This window comes from Linepithema humile, chromosome 3, assembly GCF_040581485.1.
Source record: "Linepithema humile isolate Giens D197 chromosome 3, Lhum_UNIL_v1.0, whole genome shotgun sequence".
NCBI lineage: Eukaryota > Metazoa > Arthropoda > Insecta > Hymenoptera > Formicidae > Linepithema > Linepithema humile.
Genome location: NC_090130.1, coordinates 17,438,203 through 17,462,225, shown reverse-complemented (window position 1 = coordinate 17,462,225; position 24,023 = coordinate 17,438,203). Strand labels below are relative to the sequence as shown.

The window sequence follows — 24,023 nt, the reverse complement described above, 5'->3', positions numbered from 1 at the left end:
TACTGAGGGTGATGCAAGTTCTTATATTGGAATGAAAATCGTCCGTGATTCAGAAAACAAACGTATCTTTATACATCAGGCGTCTTATATTGAACGTGTTCTCCGTCGATTCAATATGCTAGAAGCAAATAGCAAAGAAACACCTCCGGATGTAGGTATAGGTTTATATTCGGCGGGAGATAATAACAACGATAATAATATTTTATATCGACAAGCGATAGGTAGTCTTATGTTCCTTGCTACTGTAACACGACCAGATATCGCATTTATCGTGAATTACTTGAGCAGATTCATGTTAAGTTATGATGAAACACATTGGCACGAAGTTAAGAAAGTTTTTCGCTATTTGAAAGGAAAGAAGCATCTAGAGATTCTGTATGAAAGTACGAGTGACGACGCATGCATATGTGGATTCTCACACTGAGAAAAATATCCAGCGACTCTAATCGGAAAAAACCGTTCGAACATCTTATCCGATTGATTTTGATTGGATTTGGGGCTATCCGATGAAATGATAGATGCCTTTATCCGATGAAATAAAATTTCCAATGAAATATGAACGGATAATGAGCTGCGATTTACTTATCCGTTTAAATTGATATATAATATGATCGGACATTGCACTTGATCGGATAAAAATAAAGTATTTTTTCCGATCAAGCTGAATGTCCGATCTAATGTACTATATCCGATTAAAATATTATCCGATGAAATACAATTTATCCGTTCAGAAGTCCGATGAAATACATGTGTACACATTTCGAAGTCGCGCGTGCACTGGTAACTCGATTGTGATTGGTCGTGCTAACAGTCGTACCGATGGGCCCAGCGTGCACGAGCCTGCATTCTATTGTCTCGTGTTCGTCATCGAAGCGTGAAGGCAGCGTAAAGGCAGTGTGACGCAATATTGTGTGCAATATTTTGTATATAATATTGTTGTATTACGTATTTTATGTGTATTATTACGTGTCAAGAAGTAAAAGAAATGAATTCGAATACAGTGAGAACTTTTCTTGAAGAACTGAAAGTAGAAGAAGAAGTGATACAAATTCTCATTGGTAAGTAATATCTTTTTTCCCTATTATACAGCCTTGACAAACGTTATGAGGCACTCCAAAATAAAGTTTTCAAAATATTTTTTATGTTATTTGTGTTGTTTTAAAAAAACTTTATTTTAATACGGTGTCTCATAATTTTGGCCAAGGTTATATATGTTTTTATGCATGTTTATCATTTCTAAATACCATTTCCTGCACGCAATTTTTTAGAGGAAGATGTAACGATTCAAGATCTTGAAACTTTGAAAAAAGTAGATCTTGATGCTCTAATTAAAAAATATGGTCAGAGAAGGAGATTTGCTAGAGTTTTGATACAATGGATGCTAAAACGTGGTCTTCCTGTAGACCCGGAACTTTTAGTGGTATACACATTTTTTCTCTTTTTGTTCTCTTTTTAATTTGCTTTTTTTCTTATTTTATATTGCGGCAATATTTAAATAGTAGATATTGAAGTATACATTATAATAATATTATAATTTCTCTACATTTCTTATTTCTTGTATAAATAATATGAAATATAAATTAATTAATAGATTTATTCATTTATTTTTGTTACATTATACATGATAGAAATTGCTAACATATATCAACAAAGAATTTCTGGAATCAGTATAGCTGTAAATAAAATACTCAAAATTAATCCATTTTAAGATATATTTCTATTTTTGTATTTATGTAATTATTTTATGTTTGATTCATTTATATAATTATTAACATTTTCTGACTTTGTTATATATTTTTATAAGTGGTGACAAATGTTTGCGTTTTTAGTAACGTTGGTACACTTAACAGAACGCTGTATTTTTTCTTTTTTCCCAGGCATTTGGTGAAGTGCAACCTGCACAAGTCATTTGTGAACAGAAGAATCAGTCTTCTCTAGTGGAGAGCTCTGATGAAATCTCATTGTCGACTTCTTCTGATCAATTGTCATCTACATCTTTCATCACCGATGACAGCAATATTACTTTTTTAACGACGGATTTGACATTTCCATTGCTAACCAGCCAGGAAAACAATACAGAAAAGCTTCCATTTTCTTTAGAAATAAATGTTGAAGACTGTTCTGATGAACATACAGCACTTGAGGAAGATTTGGAAAACGTATCAAAGCTGGACGACAAGATTTTATATTTCATAGATAAACCAAAAGCTCCGTTAAAAGAAAAAAACGTTCAGCAGTTGCAAGTGCAATCAGTAATTTCTCAAGAAAAGAAAGAAACAGAAGATTCGCAATCAAAAAATCCATTGTTCTTCCTATTACAAAAAAACGGACTCCGTTGCCGAGAACTTGTTAGTCATTCCCAACGCAATAATTTTGTGCTGGAATGGCGCGACATCAACTTAATTGCAAGAATTACTGCAAAGCATCTTCTTAACTTGGCCATTCCGCCAAAACGCAAAATATTGTCATCAACTCTAACAAGGTGGGCGCAGTATTTCAAGTGTCTTTTTCCAAAGACACCGACATTCTGTTTCTATGATTTTAAATACGAGCCATCTCAACAGAGGGATGGAACTGTAATTCAGAAAAAAAGAGCAGAGGGAGCACTACAAGTTCAACTTTTTCAAGAAAGAAGAAAATTAATTAAGGAAGATCGAACTGTTTTGCTGAGGCGTCCAAGTACATCAGAATCTATCGACACTAACAAAAGTTTAAGTTCTTCGAATGTACCTAACAAGTCTTCATCACACGTTTTTATCAAAAATACTTGGAGATCTGTCGGTCTACAAGAAGAGGGAGCGCGCAGTAAAATTTCAACAACAGGTAACTTTTTTATTATTATTTTTAATATTTGATTTTTATATTTTTATTATTTTTTATTTTTTTATTTGTAATTATTTTTTACTTCTTTTTCAGATAGTGATCCAGAATTACAACATCATTTACATTTTTTGTGCAATCGATTACACAACAAATTAACTCTACAATTAGTTACTTCTTGGGAAGTAACTTTCAATTACAGGCAAAATCTACTTGTTAACCAATCGGGAACTGTTTGGGATTACTTAAATCATTTCCCATTCTTAAAAATTGACGACATTGGAAAAGCTTTTGTAAGTTTTTTTTAAATTTTTTATATACTTTATTATAATACTTTTTTCTTTACTTTTTCTTTAATTTTGATTTTGTATTAATTTTTTATTTGAAATAATACTTTGTCATCTTTGTAATAACTTTTTCATATTGTATATCATATTTTATTTTAAAATTATCTTTTTATAATATTTTTAACAAATATTTAATTGGCTAACTATTGAATTTTTTTCTATTATAAATTGTTGCTTTAATTATTTTTTATTATATTTTACGTGATTTAGAATTATAGAATGTTTATTTGATTTATCGTTATTTCAATGAGAGATAAAGTGCATAATTGGACAATTGTTTTTCGTATGTTTTATATGAGGTGTAATATTATAGTCAATTAATAAAAAGTAACTTTTTTATTCGTATTAGATTTGCAAAGATTTCGATCAACTATATCCCGACATAGATCCGATTATAAATTCAAATGAGCAGAAAAACAGTAAATTGGCTGCAATTCTTGATGATTGCAGACTCGCAATCATTAAAACAGCCAAAGTTATAATTAAAGGAGGTAGTCAACGAAAACACAAGGACGTAGCTACTTCATTTCTCGAATTAGCTGAACGTAAGTCTTATTTTTCTTTTCTAACATTTATATTTACTAACATTATTTATTAACATTTTTATTTTATATTTATATTTATATTAATATTTACATTTACATTTTTAGTCCGGATTTGTTTCATTACATTGATTTGATATTTAATATATTTTATAAAATGTAGTCTTTATTTAAAATTATGAAAACAAATTTTAATTCTTAATTTTACATTATTCAAAGACACATTTATTCAAATTATTAATAAAAAAATAATGAAAAATTAATCAAGCTATTAATATGTTGCGTGCTGTATTATATTTTTGATATGACACAGAAGTTGTTAATTATGTTTCTTTTGTTAAAGAACTGATTTTTTTTCAGGAGATTCAGATATTCAAATTAGGGTGACAGGAGCTCTACTCCTTCTTCCTTTCATATTTCCTCATACTTTTGTAGAAAGGACATGGAAACCTACAAGATTAGATATTGCAGACTCCTTCATCGCTAAAGTTTGTAGTGAAACAGACGTAAAAGAATACATTGAGCATCGACGTAAATCACTGTCTAAAACTAAAAGGTCAGTTAAAATCCCTTCTTCTGTACAACCGTATATTTTGGCAGTAGGTTCAACTTGGGAGAATATTAATCATGTATATATCATTGTGGACCAAATCTTGTATACGTGTGAATCTATAATTGAAGCGACAGAATTATGTTTTAAATTATTTCATGCTTATTACTCTGATTATCCCGCTGAATGTAGACATGTGTGGCAATTAATCCAACAAGGATTTTATAAATTGTTTCTTAAGGATCACGATTTACAGAGGCGAACAATTACTAAGGCTTTAGCTGATATTGGCATTGAATTAAATGCTACAGAAGAATCAGTACCGAAAAAGTTAAAAAAGTAATTCAGATATTTTAAAATTTTTTTTGTCTACTGTGATACCTTGACAAATTTTCTTGTTTTCTTTTTTTGCCACATTTGCTTACTTTTTCTTATTTTTGCAAATTTAAGAAGCAATTGTGAGATTTTTAAATTTGTTTTTTAAAATTAGTAAGAATTACTATTTAGTATATTTTGATTACTTTCTTTAATTATTACTTTGTTTCATTATTGCTGTAACTTTTCGTGCATCATGTTAACGTGCTACTATTGTTCAGTTAAATTTAAAGTAATTTCAGAATTATTTCATCATTACCAATATACTTGTTCCAAATTCTCTTTTTCAACATCTTCACGTATTCGGTGTGGAGAATTTGGATGTTTTCGGATTTTCGATTCATTGCCATGTCTTCGAATGCATTTGAAAAGAACACATGGTGCGATAAATAAAATTATTTCAGTAACAGATGCCATTATATCCGATACTGGTGAAACTGTAAATGCATTAACTCATCCTGAAACAAATAATGTATCAACTAATACTTCCAGACTGAAAATGAGAATTTGGAATAATGAAATTTTTGAAAACGATGAAATCAATTTTGAAGAAGCAGCAGCTTTAGATAATGATAATAATCAGACTGCAAAAAGCATCCTTGTCCGTGACTTGGCTCTAATAGTTAGTTCACTTTTATCTGATCTTGTTGTTCCTAGGAAAACTGCACAATTCTTAGTTAAAAGTTTATCAGAGTTTTTGACTATTTCGTTAACGTTAGCTTTGCAAAAATGGTACAACACGCGTGAAGATGGTATAATCGACATTAATAATATTCTGCAGATAATTAGAGATTCAGTATCCAATTTTTCAAGTGAATATAGGAGAAATCAATATTATAAAACAATTGGTACTTTGATATTTCCTCAAGAATATCCTATTGCACTTGAAAATGTTGAATTTTCTAGGGGTTTAAGAAAACGAATTACAGGTACAGGACAATTTATCCCACTTCGACATGTTTTACACCGATTTTTATCAATTCCTGGTGTCTTTACTGCTATTGAAAAGTATATAGATGACTGTATGCATTCCTCTTCAATTATTAACATTATTCGTACGTCTACTTGGTTACAAATTAAACAATTTGAAAACGCTAATGAAAAAATTTATCCTTTATTCATTTATTATGATGAATTCGAAACAGGAAACCCGTTATCGAGCCATGCAGGAATACATAAATTAGGAGCAGTGTATACTTCAATAGCATGTTTACCTCCAAATTTAGCTTCTCAAATAAAGTACATTTTTCTTTTCGCTTTATTTCATTACTCCGATCGTTTAACTGAAACTAATAATCAAGCGGCTTTCCAACCAGTTATTAATGAACTAAATTATTTATCAAGAGTGGGAATTTCTTTAGATATTCCAGAATTTCGGGGAGTTATTAAATTTAAATTGGGAGCAATACTAGGAGACAACTTAGGGCTTCATTCTATACTTGGATTTGTAGAAAGCTTTAATGCTAAATATCCATGCCGAATTTGCAGAGCTAACAAAGAACAAGTGAAACAAATGTGTTCTGAAGATATTTCCTTATTACGAAATGAAGAAAATTACGTAGCTGATGTAAATAGCAAAAATTCTAGTGAAACAGGTGTCAGATATAAAGCTATTTGGTACGCGGTTGACGACTTCAATCTCTTTAAACACGTAGCCGTTGACATAATGCATGACATTTTAGAAGGTGTTGGCAGTTACACAATGGTTTTAGTAATAAATTCATTACTATCAAAAAAATATTTTTCTTTAAAAGAATTAAATGACAGGGCTGAAGCTTTCGATTATGGTCCTGATACAAATAGTAAACCACCTTTATTATCTTCAGAAAATCTGTCTAAAATAAAATGGAAAATGTCTTCCATTGAAACCTTACATTATATTAGGTACTTTTCTTGTTTAATATCTCACAAAATACCTGATGATGATGAGCATTGGCGTTTATATATTCTTTTAAAGCGAGTATTGGATTTTGCAATGACGGACTCTGTTGATACAAACATATGTGACCGTTTAAGATGGACAGTAAAGAACTTTAATGATTTGTACTTACAACTTAGCCCAACTCCTCTTAAACCAAAATTTCATCATTTAATTCATTATGCAGGGATAATGGAAAAATTAGGTCCTTTGTGTAACTTATGGTCTATGAGATACGAGTCAAAACATAGAGTAGCAAAAATTGCAGCTAGAAGTTTAACTAATAGAATCAATATTTGTAAGAGCCTTGCAATTAAAAATCAATTGCAATTAAATCATTTGTTTTTGGAAAATAAACTTCCTTGTAATTTTCAGCATTCCCGTAAAATAAAGAAAGTAAATTTGACATTTCTTTTAACACAATTTAATCTATCACCCTCCACAAAGTTATATAACGTATTCTTCGTCACAATTAATGGTATAACGTATAAACCTAATGATGTTTTAGCATTACATTTCGATCCAGAATGCGGAAATCCTATTTTTTTCGAAATTTCAAAAATTTTTATTTGCTCCATTAATAAAAAAGTATACTTTGAAGGCCACTTGTTTGAAACTATTACATTTGATTTTCATGTTTATGCATATTTAGTTGAAAAGACAGATTGTCAGCATTTTGTATCCTACGACTCGCTTATATTTGTACATCCTAATACTATCTCTATATTACCACCTTTTGGACACTTTTACATTACAGTGCGGAATTCATTTGATTAAAGCGATAATTATTTCATTTTTTTTTATTTTAAGACCAATGCTACATCATTAAGTATTTTTATTTTATCAAAGTGCGATATGCATAAGATATATAGCTACGTTATGGGATTAAATAAAATTCCTTTACTGTATAAATATATAAATTAACACGAAAAAACAAAACAAAAAAAAATGTTTTAAACTAAAAAAATATTTTATATCCTTTATATATCTTATCTGTGTTATTTACAACTGTAACTGAGAGAATGTAATTCATTGTGTTATACTTGCTACAGTATTTATATTTTTGTAAACAAATAATTACAATCATATTTACATGTAACTCTATGTAATAATTAAGAAATAAATATCTATGTATTAAATGTAATTTTTATTTTTATTTCACTTATGCACTTCTTCATCATCCATTTAGCTCTTCTTTTTATTGATATTTTTCTTAATATTCGTGTGACATATAATATGTATTACGTACACAGGGTTTGCATGATAACTCGTGCTGAGCTTGATGAGTGTTTTCAGCTAAACAGAAAAGTCCTATATATATTTGTTCGCAATTTTTTCTTTTTTTTCCATAATTCTTGAGATTTTAATTAAAGAAAATCTCCGAACGCCGATTTTTTATACTTATAATTAGTATCCATTAATTCTATTCTATAATTGTAATATCTCATAATTTGCGAAAATGATTATATATGCTTTTTTTGTTCAGCTCTATACTATCAGCTCATGCTGAGCATTGGTGCCACTTATCAGCGTAATTTGAAAATGTTTATATTAATATATTTAAGGATTTTACGAAAATATTTATTTTGATATATTTAAGGATTTTTTGAAAATATTTATATATTTAATATGTATGATTTTTTAAAATTATTTATTAATTATATTCAAGGATTTTTTAAAAATATTAATTGGTATATTTAAGGGGAAAATTCCGATCAGATGTTACATCGGATGTTATTGATCGGACATAATATAATCGGACTATTCATTCAAAAAGTAACAAACGGATATTTTAGATCGGATATTTTCTAATCGGAATTTTCTGATCGGATATTGTTGATCGGTCATTTCAGCCTTCATCGGTTATTTTTTCCGATTGAAGAGATCAATAATATCCGTTTGTTACCTTTTGAATGGATTTTCCGATCAATTTTAACCGGATTTTTCTCTCAGTGCAGACGCGGACTACGCGGGTGATTTAGACACTCGCCGATCATCAACGGGTTATCTATTTAAATTAGCGGGAGGTGCCGTCACGTGGGGCTCTTCTCGACAGAGGGCCGTATCGTTGAGTACTACTGAAGCAGAATAGATTGCGGTGTGTGAGGCTGTGAAAGAAGCCATGTGGCTTAAGCAGCTATTAAATGATAGCGAAAATCAGTGCACAAATCCAATCATCATCAACGTTGATAATCAAAGCGCGTTAAAATTAATTCGTAACCCAGAATTCCCCCGAGTAGAAATCATGATTAGGAACTGGTAGGATTTTTGATAGTTTTTTCTGATGTCTGGACAGGCACTGATAAGGAAAGCAGGCGTGGTTCCAGCCATAAAAGTTACGACTGGCCTCTTCGAAAACTGGGCAGTTTTACTAATTAGTTCTGGTCAGTTCTGGACTGGCTCTGGGCAGTTTTTTTTAAATCGGTTTTTGGATATATAGAAACATTTCTTTAAATTTTGGTACAGTAAATACAAAACAACTTAAACTTTTTTAAATATTAAAATATTTATTTTATTTAGAGTTTTATTTCATTTTTTAAGTTTTCTTAAATGTAACACTTATAAAATCTTTTATTCTTAAAATTAAACTTATAAATTCAAAATTAATTTTTAACACAATAAATAAAAATAACATTTTCTTTTATTCTTTACTCTGCTTTCTTGCAGTACGTTGGCCTTCCCAATCCTTCGCATTAGAGATTACGTTACCTAGACAAGTAAAGAAAGATTTTTCTGTCACTACTGGATTTTCTTGATCTTTGTTATATGTTTTAAATACAATATCTGAAATAATACATTGCATTTAATAACAATAATTATTAAGCACAGTCGTCTACAATTAATAATTTAGAAAGATTTTTTGTCAGAATCGGAACAAATTAATTATATTACCGATGATACAACGGCAAGTCACTGTATCTTTAAATATTAGTTTAGTGCCCTGTTGCTTAAGGCACGTATACTGGCACATAACTACTCTTTTGACAAGTTTTCTCAAAATACTTGTCAACATTTTTGACACACTATTATCCCTATCTATTGTTACATAGATGGATCGCTTCTGAAATATGAATAAAATACATTTTCACTCAAAGACTAAATTTGTGTTAATAAAAAATAGTTATCTAATAGTTTCTTTAATTTTTATGATATTAATGCTCACGAATTCCAACTGAAAATTTTTTTCAATTTTGAGACGATTATCAAATTCTTGAAAGTCTTCTAAAGCACTAAAAGGCATGTTTAACTCGTATTTCTCCATGAAATCAGTAAAGGTTATTATACAATCATCATCTTGATTGATATTTCTAACGCGTAATATCTCTTTTACGTCTCTTATTTCATTTGCCATCGATGTGATTTGCAGAGTTAATTTTCTTTGCATTGATATTATATCGTTAATGCCTTAAAAATAAATATTATTTAAATAAAGTGATTACAAGAGAGTAATTACAAGTATATTTCATTTTATACGTACCATTCAAAATTTTTTTTGAAGTATCTGGAGCAGATAAGTTATCAGTGGGTTTTTGGGTTTTTGATTGATGGACTATAAATAAAAATAGTATAACTAAAATTAATATAAAAAAAATTAATATTGTAGCAAAATAATAGAATAATTGCATTATAATTACAACTCGGTGATTCAGCAATATACAATTCATTGTCAGAAATATCATTTTTTGATAATGATGACAGATTATCTTCTTTTGATTTTGTAGATGATTTTTTGTTTTCTATTACTGCCTCAAGAAAAGTAGTAGTTCTTTGGAAATTTTCGGAATCGCTTTCGCTGCTATCTTTACTTGAATCTTTTAAACCTGCAAAAATAATGGACATTTATAAAACATAAAATTTGTGGACGAATATTTTTTTTCTTATAACTAACTGTTAGTTTCATTCAACTCTAAATCGTCCTCTTCATCGTCCAGCTGGGGAACTTGGGACAATAGTTTTTTTCCCAATTTTTCGTTGTCTTTAAAATTTTTTTTCTTTATTGCATTAAATGTTTTTAATGCTTTTTCTTCAGCATGTTTCTCGCAATCTGTTGTATAAGCGTATTTTTTAGTTTTTAATTTTTTTAATTTTGTCTAATGCATCAGTGTAGTTATCTGAAAATATAATAGCAAATTATTTTACTTATTATTTTAGTTATTTTTACTTTTTATTAATTTTTTTTTTAATTATGTTTCCTATTATGCAACATATGTTGAAAATATAATTTTGCAACACTTATTACCTAAATTGTTGTACGTATTATTTTTTTTAATTATTATAATTATCAATAATTTTTTATTGTTAAAAAAAAAAAAAAAATAAATTATAAAATTTTTTGTTAGTTAATGTGTAATGTTTTTTACTTGAATCGCCTCGTATAATAATTGGCCATTTTCTCCAACTCTGCAGAAGATTGGATTTTGTTCGCACAAGATGGTGTAAGAAATCACGATCTTTTTTCATTTTCAAGTTCTCCGGAAATGGTGAAACGAGCCTACATGATTTTATGTCGTATGTAATCCAACTAGTTGGTACAACATCCACAATTTTTTGGAGACAATTTTCTTCGTGGAACTCGATAATTTGATAATGGCGTTCAGTATCCATCAGCTTTAATAACACATTTAAGTCAAAACTTAATGAAATGAATATTAAATATTATTTATATTAGAATTTCACAACTTACTTTAGAACGTTTAGAGGGTGTAGCGTATGGATGATGTTGGCTGTGATGTTTTCGAGTTGCCATTATTTTCAGTCAAAATTTCTTTTACCTTCACGAAAACTTTTACACATGAGATAAAACATGTATTTTATATGTCAATTGATTTTAAGGTTAACATGCTTTCGTTATCATAGTCAATTACCAGCATACAAAAAAAAATAGAAAATAATTGCAATCGATTATTAATCGTCTTCTGTTGTAAAATTGGTAATCGATTATGACTATAATAATTGCTGGATGTTATGTAGTACAAGAGGAAAAAAAATAATCGTTTGATATTAAAACTACTTACCTCGTATTAGACACACGCCTTGTATTAGACACACTTCGGTAAAACACGCTCGCTTCGATCAGCACCCGGAATATTTAGTTCTCAGTACACTACTTACTTCGAAAGCTAACGAACGATTGCGCCGTCTTCAATCTGTGATCTTCAATCCTCTTTATTTAAACTTTTCTAAAAACATCTATCAAAGTCAATAACCATTTTGCCTAATTTGTCCCTCTACATAGAGGCGTTTATACAATATGGTATCGCAGTAAATACAAAATCAGCATTACCAATAGATAAAGTACTGATTTTATAGCGAAATTTTATTTTCATTGACCATAATCACAGTAAGTTTTACGATAAAAAACAAAAAATAAGTGTTTCTACTGAATATTGGTGAAATACTCAGTGAATCTTAGTGAAATTCTATTTTATTGTTTATAGTTACATTATAGTAACATTTTCACTGATTCACTTTATAAAAAAAAATAATAATTTTAGGTTACATTCACGGATGTTAAAGGCGCTAAATATTTATACATATTCAGAGTGTATTAAGAGATACGATCAACTTCAAGTGCAGCGTGAAACTGTATTTAACATCCGTGAACGTAATCTGAAATTATTATTTTTTGTCGTTTATAAAAGACTGAAACTTTTGCATTGCAAATCTAGAAAATAGTAAATTAACATCAAGGTTTAATTATATTATAATTGTGTTCGTGTTATTTATTTTTTTTTATTTCTACGTACTATCTACTACTTATTACTTTTTACTTTTTTGTTTCATAGTCTATCATAAAAATGGATAGAATAAAGTATACGGCAAAAATGCGAATGAGACGCAAACGTGCTTTATATAAAATTCAAGAAAGTAAGTAATGATGTTAATATATTTATTATTTATAGTGTTATATATATAAAGGGATCTCGATAAAACTGTGATTAAAAATTATTAAAAAAATACGATCTTTTATTGTGGAAAAAATGTTAAATCTCTCCATAAATGTCAATAAAGAGCATTTTAATACTTTTTTTTTATTATTTTAATCTTTCACAGAGGATAATATTCAAAATACGGATTGTCAAGAAGAAGTAGAAGATGAAGAAGAAAACAGAATAGAAATGGAAATAGAACAACAAGATGACGCAGACATAAGTAATGAAGACGAAATGGAAATAGAGCAACAACGTGAAGAAGACGAAATGATTGAAAAAAATAATGTCGAAATAGAAGTTCATGATGAACAAGAATTTTATTTAGAATCGGAAAAAGAAGACGAAATAAACGACGAAACTACAAGTGACGATGAAATCGAAGATGACGTAGAAGTAAAGGAAATAATGGAATTACGAGCATGGGCCATTCAAAATAACATCCCGCATATCGTTTTGGATGCTTTATTAAAAATATTAAGAAATTGTTTGCTTCCTACTCTGCCTATATCAGCTAAAACTTTTCTGAGAACAAACTCTGTCCGATTTAACATAGAACAATTCCCATTAAGTCGTGGCCAAACTACAGCAGAATTTGTTTATTTTAGTATAGCCGAAGGACTTCGTAAATGTATTAATGTAAAACTTCATGCAAATAATACGTTAAATCTTATATTTGGTATCGATGGAACATCGCCATATAAATCAAGCGCTCTTCAGTTATGGCCAATCATGTGCAAAGTTCAATTTGAGCCAGATTTATATGAGCCATTTCCTGTAGCAATCTATGCAGGTGATAAGAAACCAAATGATTTGAAGTTATATTTACAAAAATTTATCGAAGAGATTAATGAATTACAAACGAATAACATAGTTTTAGAAAATCAAATTTTTAAAATCAACGTCATGTGTTTTGTCTGTGACAGGCCAGCTCGTTCGTTTATTAAGGGCATAAAAGGACATGGAGGATATTATGCTTGCAAACGATGCGTTGTTCGTGGAAAACGAGTTGCTCTTCATGAAACGAAATGTTCAAATAAGACAATGATTTATCCGGAAATTGACTGTGCAGAAAGAACAGATTTATCATTTCGACTCGAAGAAAATCCGGAACATCACATTTGTAAAACACCTTTAATTACTATACCAACAATTGATATGATTTTTCATTTTGTGCTAGATTTCATGCATCTTTGTTGCTTGGGTGTAATGAAAAAATTATTATTAGATTATTGGATTCAAAGTAATTCCAACGTAAAATTAGGCGTGCAAGGTAGACTCGAAATTTCTCGGCGATTGCTTGCCCTTCAATCTCAAATACCAGTGGAATTTCAACGAACTACAAGATCGCTAGTGGATATTTTGAAATGGAAGGCAACAGAATTTCGATTTTTTCTATTATATAGTGGCCCTGTTATTTTAAAAGGTATTCTGCCTAAATTATTATACCGGCATTTTCTTTTATTTCATGCTGCGTGCAGAATTCTTTGCAGTAAAGAATTGGCTTTAAAATATAATGCGAAAGCTAAAACATACTTGCGAATTTTTGTATTAACTGCTCGTAATTTTTATGGATCAGCTTCACAAATTTTGAATATGCACAATCTCATTCACTTGGCTGACGATGCAAAAAATTTAAGTTGCTCATTAAGTGAGATCACTGCATTTCCGTTTGAAAATGCTATTAAAAAAATCAAACAAAAAATTCGCAGTGGTAAACATCCATTAGCACAACTGTGTCATAGGTACAGTGAATTGTGGTCGATTGATTCGGTTAAAAAAAATCCACCACCAACTATTACTATCGAAAAATTTGGACGAATCTTGTCATCTGGGGATGTTTTAGTAAAAAAGTTAAAATGGAAAAATGTTGTCCTCTCTACTAAAGAACCTAACAATACAATATTGCTTCATAATGATAAAGTAGTTAAAATTACAGATATGTACATTCCATCAATGAAAGAAATAAATGATATTATAATTGTGGGAAGATTGATGAAGATCAAAAGTTCCATGTATGCTTATCCTTTTTCTTCTAAAAAATTAAAACAATGGGAAATTGTAGATAATGAAGAAAGATCCAAAAAAAATAACGTGTGGATTACATAAAATTAAATCAAAAATGGTACGTTTGGATGTCCTTGTTAGCAGCGTAACGGGGGAAAAAAATCATACGTTATGCCACTTCTTCATTTATAAAAAATTGTATAAAATAATTGTGAAAATTAAAAAAATATATATATAATCAATGTTCTATAAAATATAATTAATGTTATAAAATATGCATAAAATATAATTGTATAAAATATAATACGTACAAAATATATGTAATTGTGTAAAATGTAATGAATGTATGAATTAGCTACGCAATATGCATAATCTTATTCACTTAGCGTCATTTAGTTCGAGATAGGGTTTTCCCTAAGTGTATCAAGACTGGAAATCTAGTCAGTGGTTGGTCGGAAAATGGCCCGAAATGCCTTGACTGAAAACACTGAAAGGGGCCTAGTGCCCTGTCAGTTTCCCATCAGTATTTTTAGTCAAGGCATTTCGGATCATTTTCCGACCAACCACTGACTAGACTTCCAGTCTTGATACATTTAGGGAAAACCCTATCTCGAACAAAGGAAAACTGCTTAGAGTCCTCCTTAGAGCCCGGCTAACATTACTTATTAGGGAATGCCACGACACTTTCTGAATAGATACTATTCAGACATCTGGTATTCCATGACAGATTTCTACTCGGGCCATAGGCGAAGCAAGCACATTGATATTCGTTATCATTTTGTGCGAGAGAAATATGAGAATGGTGATATTAATGTTCAGTATGTGTGTAGCCGAGATCAGTTAGCTGACATTTTAACAAAGTCGCTCGGGCGAGATATTTTTAAGAAACTACGTACAAATATTGGAATGACGTGCATAAGCATGGAGACTATCAAAGGGCGGGAGTGTTGAGTTTTATCAAACTTTTATTTCTTTTCTAGTCTCGCATGCATGTTCTTTATTTTACTTTCTAGTGCATTTTGTTTTTCGCGCCTTTTGTTTATATTCTTGCAACCCGCTGTGCGTCGCCAACACACGATAGCGACTTCCGTTCTTCCTTTTTCTTTCTGTTCTATGCGTGATATATTCTAGTTATATGGCGTGCATCGAGTATCGTCGCGTTCTGTGCGTTGCGTAATATTGCGTTCTGTATATTCTTTTTCAATAAAGTTTTTTTTTAACCATTATCTTCAAGAGTTATCTTAATACTTTTATGCACAAAATAATAAATTATCTATCTATCTGAAATAAATATCTTGTAATTAAAACAAATAAAACTTTTTATAAATATATCTCACAAATATTTTCTTATAAATCAATATAAACAAAATTTTTTTAAATTGCATTAATCAAATCAGGAAAATATAATTAATAAGAGCAAAGAATTTGTCGCTGCTAGATCGATCTAACATGTTAATAATTAATTGTAAATTATCAGGGTTGGGAAGTAACTCGTTACTTGTAACGAAGTTACAGTTACAGTTATTTTTTTTCGGTAACTATAACTTAACTTTGTTCCTTTTTTTTCATCTATAATTGTAACTTAACTTAGTTACATATTTATGGTAACTAGTAACTAATTTAACAGTTAATTTAATATTCTATATATGGTTGTATTAATTGTAAGAATTAGGGCCTATCCAGACAAACTTGCATAGTCACATAAACATATGCATAAGGAAAGGAACAAAATTGTAATGAAATTTGTCATATTAAGTGTAGATTCGATATTTGTTAAATAAATAGACGGATAACCGTATAGATATTAATTATAAAATTCAACAGAAATAAACAAATTCTCATTTAAAGAATGCACTGCTACCTAGTAATAAATTATCTTTGAGGATGATTATCATATAAGCATAAAATTGAGACTTTAAGAAGAACTGAAACATTAGTCTACAATTTTTCGGAAAGTTACGACTGTTTGTGTGAAATTCGTGAATTTTTAAACTAAAAAATCTTAATTCTATAATTTTTATTCTAAGTGTATAATAATTTATTTTAAATTATTAATTAATTTAATATTTTAAATGTATTTTTATTTTAAGTTTAAAACAATTGTGATTTATTACATATAAAATAATATAACATAAAATTAAGTACCTATGTAGTATATAATAAGTTAATAAATCTTGAAATGTAAGATTCGTATATTAAAAATAGTAGTGTACATTTATTGCAAAAAAGTAACTGAAAAGTAACGATTAGTTACATTTTGAATAACTATAACTGTAACGTGTTACTTTTTAGAATCGGTAACTTGTAACTGTAACTGTAGTTGTTTTTTCAATGAAAAGAACTGTAACTTTAACTAGATACTTTTACAAAATAACTTTCCCAACCCTGTAAATTATACATGCTTATTTTAAAAAATTGGATTTACTCATATGTAGAAGTTAAATGGAGAAGATCAGCCGCGTTTTGATGTTGATAACGATATTATACATAATTTAATGCAGTGCTCGAAATTATTTCAGCTTTTCAGTCGATTCTCGCGGCACACGCCTCCTTTCTTCTTACCGCACGCACTGCAGTCGCTTGGGCCAGCGCCGCCGAGCGTTAGGAGCGGTGCTATCCGATTAATGTTAAAAAAATTTATTTAAAATATTTTTGCAGTTTTAACACAACTTTACAGGGTCGTCAGAACCATAGCACAGAGAAGCCTAATACCCGGACTAGACCGGAGGATGATCCTACTTGTGACTAATTCGAGTGCATAGTTTGATAGACCGACCGAATCGATTTAATTGGATAAAAAAAATTATTTGATATGGTTGATACGATTGGAAGTCAACTTTAATATAATTTTAACCTGTCAAACTATGCACTAAGCCACAAGTAGGAGCATCCTCCGGTCTAGTCCGGGCATAAGAGGCGCCATGCCGTTTATCATACGATGCTTTCTCTAGGCCGCACAGTGATGCCAACTGGATCAATTTTAAAGCCGGCGGAACTACATGGCCAGATCCACTTTTCGCTATGGTAAAACGGCCGAGGGGTGCATGTCCGTGCTAAATCTATAATTGTGGATTCTTCCGTGACTTAAAACAAATGTATAGAGTGGGGATAACGTATAAAAGACGCTAGCAAAGGAATGTAACGTTTCTGATCGTCAGATCTGTTTCCAGTATACTTTTTGATTCTCGTATAAATTCTAAGTTTAAATCTTATCGCGACTATAAAAAATTATTAATATTACATAAACAACTAAGTCAGTGGGATAATCATCGGAGATAAACTATAATATTAATGTAATATTTCGTATGTAATATTATATGTAATCTAATATTAATAATAATGTTTCACGATTATCAACTCCTATTTCATTTTGTTCGATGTATAACACGCGAGATAATATAGAATTCAAAATAAAATTCTATTTCTAATTTTATTCTGTGACAAAAGCATGTAACTCGAAATATGTGTAATTTTAGTTTATATATATACGAAACAATTTGGTGAAGAAACAAACGGTAACAAAAATGTTGAAGCTCGAAGTACCTACGCTTAATAAGGTTCTGAAGAATAGTGGTGGAGACGAAAAACTTTTGGAAGAATTGTTGTCGAAATTTCGACTGTGGCTGAAACAGCAAAGTCATCTTCCTCAAGGTTTGTATTTCTAATTTTCAATCAATTTTATCGATTAATTCGTTAATTATTATCTAAAAATCTAAAAAATATACTAGTTTAATAATCATAATATCTACATTTAATGATAAACAATTCCACAATATTTTATTCATAATTTCTTTATCATTTCTTTATATTATATATATTAAGATAATGACGAATATTATTCTACGCTTTACAGATATCTCTGACCAACGATTAAAATTTTTTATTTATGCTGTAAAATTTAATATCGAACAAGCCAAAAAAAATTTGGATACGCTTTACACTCTTCGTAATCTGGTTCCGGAATTTTACGAAAATTACGATCCGTTTAGCGATGATATTAATCATTTTCACACATATTTGTAAGCATTTAAACCAATCATAAAGTATTTTTAAATAAATGTTGCTATAGAAAATATTTTAAATGTAAGAAAAAGTATGATTAAAAATTTTAATTATAATATTATAATAATAAGCAATAAATATTATTACAAATAATTATATTAATTGCAAAAATTTTTTGCCTGATAATTTACAATCTATTTTTGTATTTGCACAAACACGTACAATATTATTTTAAATATTTACTTATTTTAGGCAGAGTGTATGTTTGCCAAAGTTAACACCACAAGGATACAGATTATATATCTGTCGTCTAATAAATAATGACGCTTCTCTATATAATGCTTGGGCGATTCTAAAGTACGTATGTAATATCTACAAAGTAGAACAAATGTACTATTTCACAAAAACATTACATGTTGCATGTCACTAACATGTGCGTGGACTAACAATAAATTATCTATAAAACTATCACACCTGCTAAAGTGATAATATATGGATAATTATGAAAGAAATTGGGCAAGTGGATTACACGTTGTAAATATTAGATTAAAGATGCTGAATAGCATATTTATTGAAGACAGTAAAATTAATTTATTTAAATCGGAAAGACGATGATAACAGAATGATAAAATTGAAATAAAAAAGCGCATAGCAAGTACAGTTTTACGTAACAAATCTTGTGGTATTTAAAAACAGTAAACAATTTTAAAATGCATTAAACCATAAAATATGCTAAGCCACACGTATTTTATTGCTACACCGGTTATTTATAATAGTGCTCGGAATTAATTCAGCTTTTCAGCCGATTCTCGAAATTGACGTCTCCTTTCCTTTCTTTACCGCGCTGCGTATCAAAATGATACGCAGACAGACTAAAATTAAAACAGTAGTAACAGTAGTTGATTACTGTTTTAACTTTTGATATTTACATATCATAAACCTTGAACTTTTCCACTGACTTATTATTTAATAATGACGCTTCACTTAAGCCTGCTATTAATATCATTTCCAATCGTTTAGCTACATTATGATAAAAATCACTTTTGAAGAAATATCGTTAAAACACTTTTTTATTTGATTGTGTTGCGTTTGTGAGCTAACGATTAACTAAGGTTACTAATATACTAATGAAATATAAAATGCGCGCGATTTAGAATTGAGAATATTACATCGGATAAAATGCGTATGTATAAGTTCTTATAAGTTGCATTTTGATATTGAAAAAGGCCTGATCACATGTCGAAATGTTTATTCTTTGTGTTTATTTGGTAAATATATATTTGCACGACCATCCAGCATTGACTCATTAGCTCTTTTTTATAAGATTTGATTCTTATTAAAAATATTATTTTTATAATTTTTAATTCTATTATTTGCAAATATTTCAATATACATTTCCATGTTAGTTCGAACGCAAAATGTTTATTTCTGAACAATTGAGAAATTTGACTTGCACCATTTGTGAAATAGGGGGCTCATATAGATGTAAAGAACAGTTTGTAGATTCAATAAAACAAAATTTTCGAACGATTGTATTTCATCCACAGATGACGTCCGAACATAATGATTAAACAATGACAAATTATAGATTTACAACAAATCCATATACATATATTTAAAAATATACATAAAATTCTTCATTTTTCTTTTGAAGATACAAAACGCATATTACTAATTAATATTGCAGGTATTTTACGATGATATTTGAGACAGGAATGGAAGACGATATAGTCCCCGACGTTGTTTCAGTTTGGGATTGTACTGGTGCAAATATTAATCATATATTAAAGTATTCACCATCTCTGTTAAAGAAATTTGATTCTTGTATGGTACATATTATTTTTTTACTATAAACCGATATCTAACAAAAAGTAATTATAATATAATTAAAATATTTCAAGGTTTGCGTATATTAACAATGGCTTGTGAAATAAGGATTTTGAGTCAAAAAAATTAGCTCAAAATTTTTATTTCACAAATCATTATTGATTTGTATTACTTCAATTATTTAGGCGGCATACAGTTTAAGGATAAAAGCGATTTACTTCATCCATGCTCCAAAATATATAGACATATTTATGAAAGCAGCGAAATCAATGTTTAGAGCAAAATTGTTCAACAGAGTAAATATATTTTGAAATTATGTAAATGTAGTTTGTTAAATAACTACAGTTTGGCCTTTATTAAAACAATTCCATAATTTTAATTGGTTCTATTTCAGATCCACGTTTACACATCAGGAATAGAATCATTATATGGAACAATACCAAAAGCAATTTTACCAGCGGATTACGGCGGTGAAGAACCGTCAATGGACATATTAACAGGTAAAATATCATTATCGTTTTATATACATGTCACATTTATCAACAATTTGAACAACTTTAAAATTAAAATGCAAAACAGAAAATAAATAGCACCTAACCATGTGTTTGATAAAAAATAAATTTTATTTTAATTATTATATCTCTATACTTAAAACTGTCTATCTTTTTTTTAAATATAATTTAGAGATTAAAAGGTGATTAAAAAATTTAAATATTTAAGAAGGAATTTTTGCTGTTATTGTTTCTAGATATGTGGCGTGCAAAGCTAGCCCAACAAAGAGACTGTCTTATAAAAGAAGGAAAACAGAAAACGCAGGAATCTCTCCGAACAAATTCTATAATAAATCCTGACGAATTGTTCGGAGTTTTGGGAACATTTAGAAAATTAGAAATTGATTAAAATATTTTTTTATAAATCAATATAATAAAAATTTTTTTAATTGCATTAATCAAATTTAAAAAATATATTTAATAAGAGCAAAGAATTTGTCGCTGCTAGATTAAACTAACATGTTAACAACTAATCCTAAATTATACATGTTTATTTAAAAAAATTGAATTTACTCATATATAGAAGTTAAATGGAGAAGGTCAGCCGCAGTTGACCTATGATGTTGTTGATGACATAATATGAATTTAATGCATATAAATTTTCGGATTTCAATACAAGTATTTCCTGAAAAGTTAAAAATATAGCATACATTAACATTTATAACTGTTTATTTCGTCTTTTAGCAAGTCTTCTACGACAAACAAGTTTTATAATTTTGAATTATAAAAACTGAGTTTATTGTAAGTGCGAATTAAAGAGTATAACAAAAGTATAGATAAACGAGGAAAGAAATTTGGAGGAATGTAACTATGTAAAGATATTGAAAAATTAAATTAAATTAAAACATTATATTTGAGTGCTGATCATTTTTTAATCCCTATATATAATTTTTAATTCTTTAAAGTACAAACACAGGCTATACTTTTTATTTGTATATTTTATAAAGTTGATTGCCAGGTTCACACCGGTGCGCTCAAAAGTCACTCTGACGCTGCTGCACGCTTGCTTTTGTTAGTTTGCTTTGATTTTTTTATTATTATTGTTTAATTATTTATTTTATTATTTTTATTATTAAATTATTATTTAATTCAATAAATATTCTGGTTTCTTTCTTGGGCTATGACAAAAAAAGCAAAATTTTGATAAGATTTTCATTGTAATTATTATGTCACAGATATATTAATTTTTGAATTGCAAAAAGATGTGGTATAAAAGCAGTGTAGATATCAGAATAAGTAAAATATTTTGACATGATTTTCTTATACTTTTTAGCAGTATAGAATAATAAAAGTATTTCAAGAACATTATTTTTCGCATATAGTTTTTCTCCTAATAGAAAAATTTTGTATTTGTTTTTTAGATTTTTTGCGAAAATGCACTTGTTTTTTCGGACTATAATTTAGTATTTGACCGATTGTTTCATACATCATCTTATTAAAAAGTAATCTCATGTTGCATAATTTTAAAGCATGGTGAAATATAAAAATATATATAAATCTGAAAAAAATAGAATACTAGTAATATATATTTATTAACTATCAGTTTTTATCATGAAGTTAACACTGCAATAAGGGGATTTAATTATTATTTAATTTTCTTAATTTTGTTTATATTTCCAGCAATTATAAGCAATCCATTCTAAATAAGGAAAGGAATCTTTTCAAGAGATGCGTACAAATAATATGTCAAATACATATATAGGAACTAACATTACTTATATTAATTACAGTTTTGTAAGACATACATATAAAAGGAAAAAAATTGATACCTTAATACATTAATATGAAGTAATAAGAGAATTGCTGAACAGAAAAAAATAGTACATTTATTGAATATATAAGAATGAATTATTGTACACGCGAAGACTTATTTATATATTTAATATGTAAAATAAGGAAAAGAAAGGAATAAATTTAGAATACTTTCTTTTTCTTTCTTAGATCTTTTAATTTTGACAAAAATAGAATAAATGTCAAATAAACTGTCATTTTAGAATATAATTGTTAACCATTCTCAGTTAAGAATCGCAGAAAAAATCTGGAACCTTTTGAGCAGAACTTTTTTTGAGTTTTTTGTGTTTTTCGCGATCAAATTTAATCGCTTTATCGAGACTCTTACAACTCTCCTGTTTACATACTCCCGTACAAATTGTATTTTCATGCCATAATGTAGTATAAAGCTGAAATTGTGCAAAATAATTATTAAAAATGTTATGATTATAAATTACTAGATATTATAAATATTTATCATTATAAATTACAAATATAATAATTAAGATGTGCAGAATTTACCAATTATTATATTTTTAACTAAAAGTTGCATATACACTTTTGATTTATTTATTTGTGCTTACCGTAGTAACATAAGCTGCAATCGTTGAAAATAAGTAAGCGTTTTTCGCATATGTGGCATATTAATGCTAATAAATCAGCGACTAGCAGTAAAAATTGCGAGACTATTCGCCGTATAATAATTTGTACCTTCTACCAAACATCTTAGCATGTGCTCCCATTCAGGTGTTACTTGCCGTAAATACGGTCTCACCCAAGTTTCGGTAAAGTTTCGCCCCCTTTGCTTTATCTCCTCAAGACTGCCGCGACAAAAGTTGTATCTAGAGCATAGATTTATTGTCGGTAAAACGTATTAATTTTACAGAACAGATTATAGAATAATATATTATAATAATTATAAAAAGTAATAAATCAGTCAACAAACGCATAACAAATAAAAATCAAGAAGCAAAAGCAAAAATATGCATTGAATAAAGATTAAAAACCAATGTTTAGATAAATAAAAAATTTATTCTAGAATGGAAATACGTTAAACTCAAAAGAAAAGTTTAAACTTGTTATTAGTTAAACTTACTGCCATAATGATCTTGCTATTAACATCGCAGTGTTTGAAATGTAATGATGAGCGAACTTGCGCGGAAACGCCAGATCGTACTTACTCATCTTCGATACCAAGAAGATATTCTATACCTCTCCATAGGTGACAAAAAGCTATCATATCTTCGTCGCTAACGTGAACGCCGAGCTCGTGCGGATAAAGCAGAATTATTCCCATGAAAGCGAATTGCGTCCAATATCAGCATGATTTAATCCCGTGGGTTTGAGCAGTAGATGAAGACAACCGTTTGCCACGGTCGGATAC

General features: G+C 29.0%; 3 protein-coding genes and 1 long non-coding RNA gene across 4 annotated transcripts; 2 read left to right on the top strand and 2 right to left on the bottom strand.

Annotated features, from left to right (window-relative positions):
• Positions 1–9,058: 9,058 nt before the first annotated feature.
• On the bottom strand, positions 9,059–10,384 carry LOC105670121 (uncharacterized). Its single transcript, XR_010888955.1, has 2 exons — positions 10,031–10,384; positions 9,059–9,957 (listed from the first exon to the last, which is right to left on the bottom strand). It is a non-coding gene; the product is annotated as an uncharacterized lncRNA (long non-coding RNA).
• A 1,362-nt stretch (positions 10,385–11,746) lies between these two features.
• Positions 11,747–14,827, top strand: LOC136998392 (uncharacterized). Its single transcript, XM_067350963.1, has 2 exons — positions 11,747–12,420; positions 12,607–14,827. The coding sequence occupies exons 1-2, from the start codon at positions 12,351–12,353 to the stop codon at positions 14,589–14,591; spliced, it is 2,055 nt and encodes a 684-aa protein (XP_067207064.1). The 5' UTR covers positions 11,747–12,350; the 3' UTR covers positions 14,592–14,827.
• A 2,815-nt stretch (positions 14,828–17,642) lies between these two features.
• On the top strand, positions 17,643–23,659 carry LOC105670126 (uncharacterized). The gene is made up of 5 exons (XM_067352409.1): positions 17,643–18,140; positions 18,343–18,508; positions 18,741–18,918; positions 20,713–20,818; positions 21,067–23,659. The coding sequence occupies exons 1-5, from the start codon at positions 18,014–18,016 to the stop codon at positions 21,216–21,218; spliced, it is 729 nt and encodes a 242-aa protein (XP_067208510.1). The 5' UTR covers positions 17,643–18,013; the 3' UTR covers positions 21,219–23,659.
• LOC105670123 (uncharacterized) lies at positions 22,814–23,957 on the bottom strand (the record flags this gene model as incomplete). Its single annotated transcript, XM_067352408.1, has 2 exons — positions 22,814–23,496; positions 23,821–23,957. Coding segments are annotated over 2 exons (336 nt in total), but the record flags the coding sequence as incomplete, so codon positions are not given.
• Between the last annotated feature and the right edge of the window lie 66 nt (positions 23,958–24,023).

Excerpts from the sequence above, each read along its gene's own strand:
- LOC136998392 (XM_067350963.1), top strand. The coding sequence starts at position 12,351 with ATGGATAGAATAAAGTATACGGCAAAAATGCGAATGAGACGCAAACGT. Across the intron at positions 12,421-12,606 it reads TTTATATAAAATTCAAGAAA|AGGATAATATTCAAAATACG; the intron begins GTAAGTAATGAT and ends AATCTTTCACAG.
- LOC105670126 (XM_067352409.1), top strand. The coding sequence starts at position 18,014 with ATGTTGAAGCTCGAAGTACCTACGCTTAATAAGGTTCTGAAGAATAGT. Across the intron at positions 18,919-20,712 it reads CATTACATGTTGCATGTCAC|ATCCACGTTTACACATCAGG; the intron begins TAACATGTGCGT and ends GTTCTATTTCAG. Across the intron at positions 20,819-21,066 it reads GTCAATGGACATATTAACAG|ATATGTGGCGTGCAAAGCTA; the intron begins GTAAAATATCAT and ends TATTGTTTCTAG.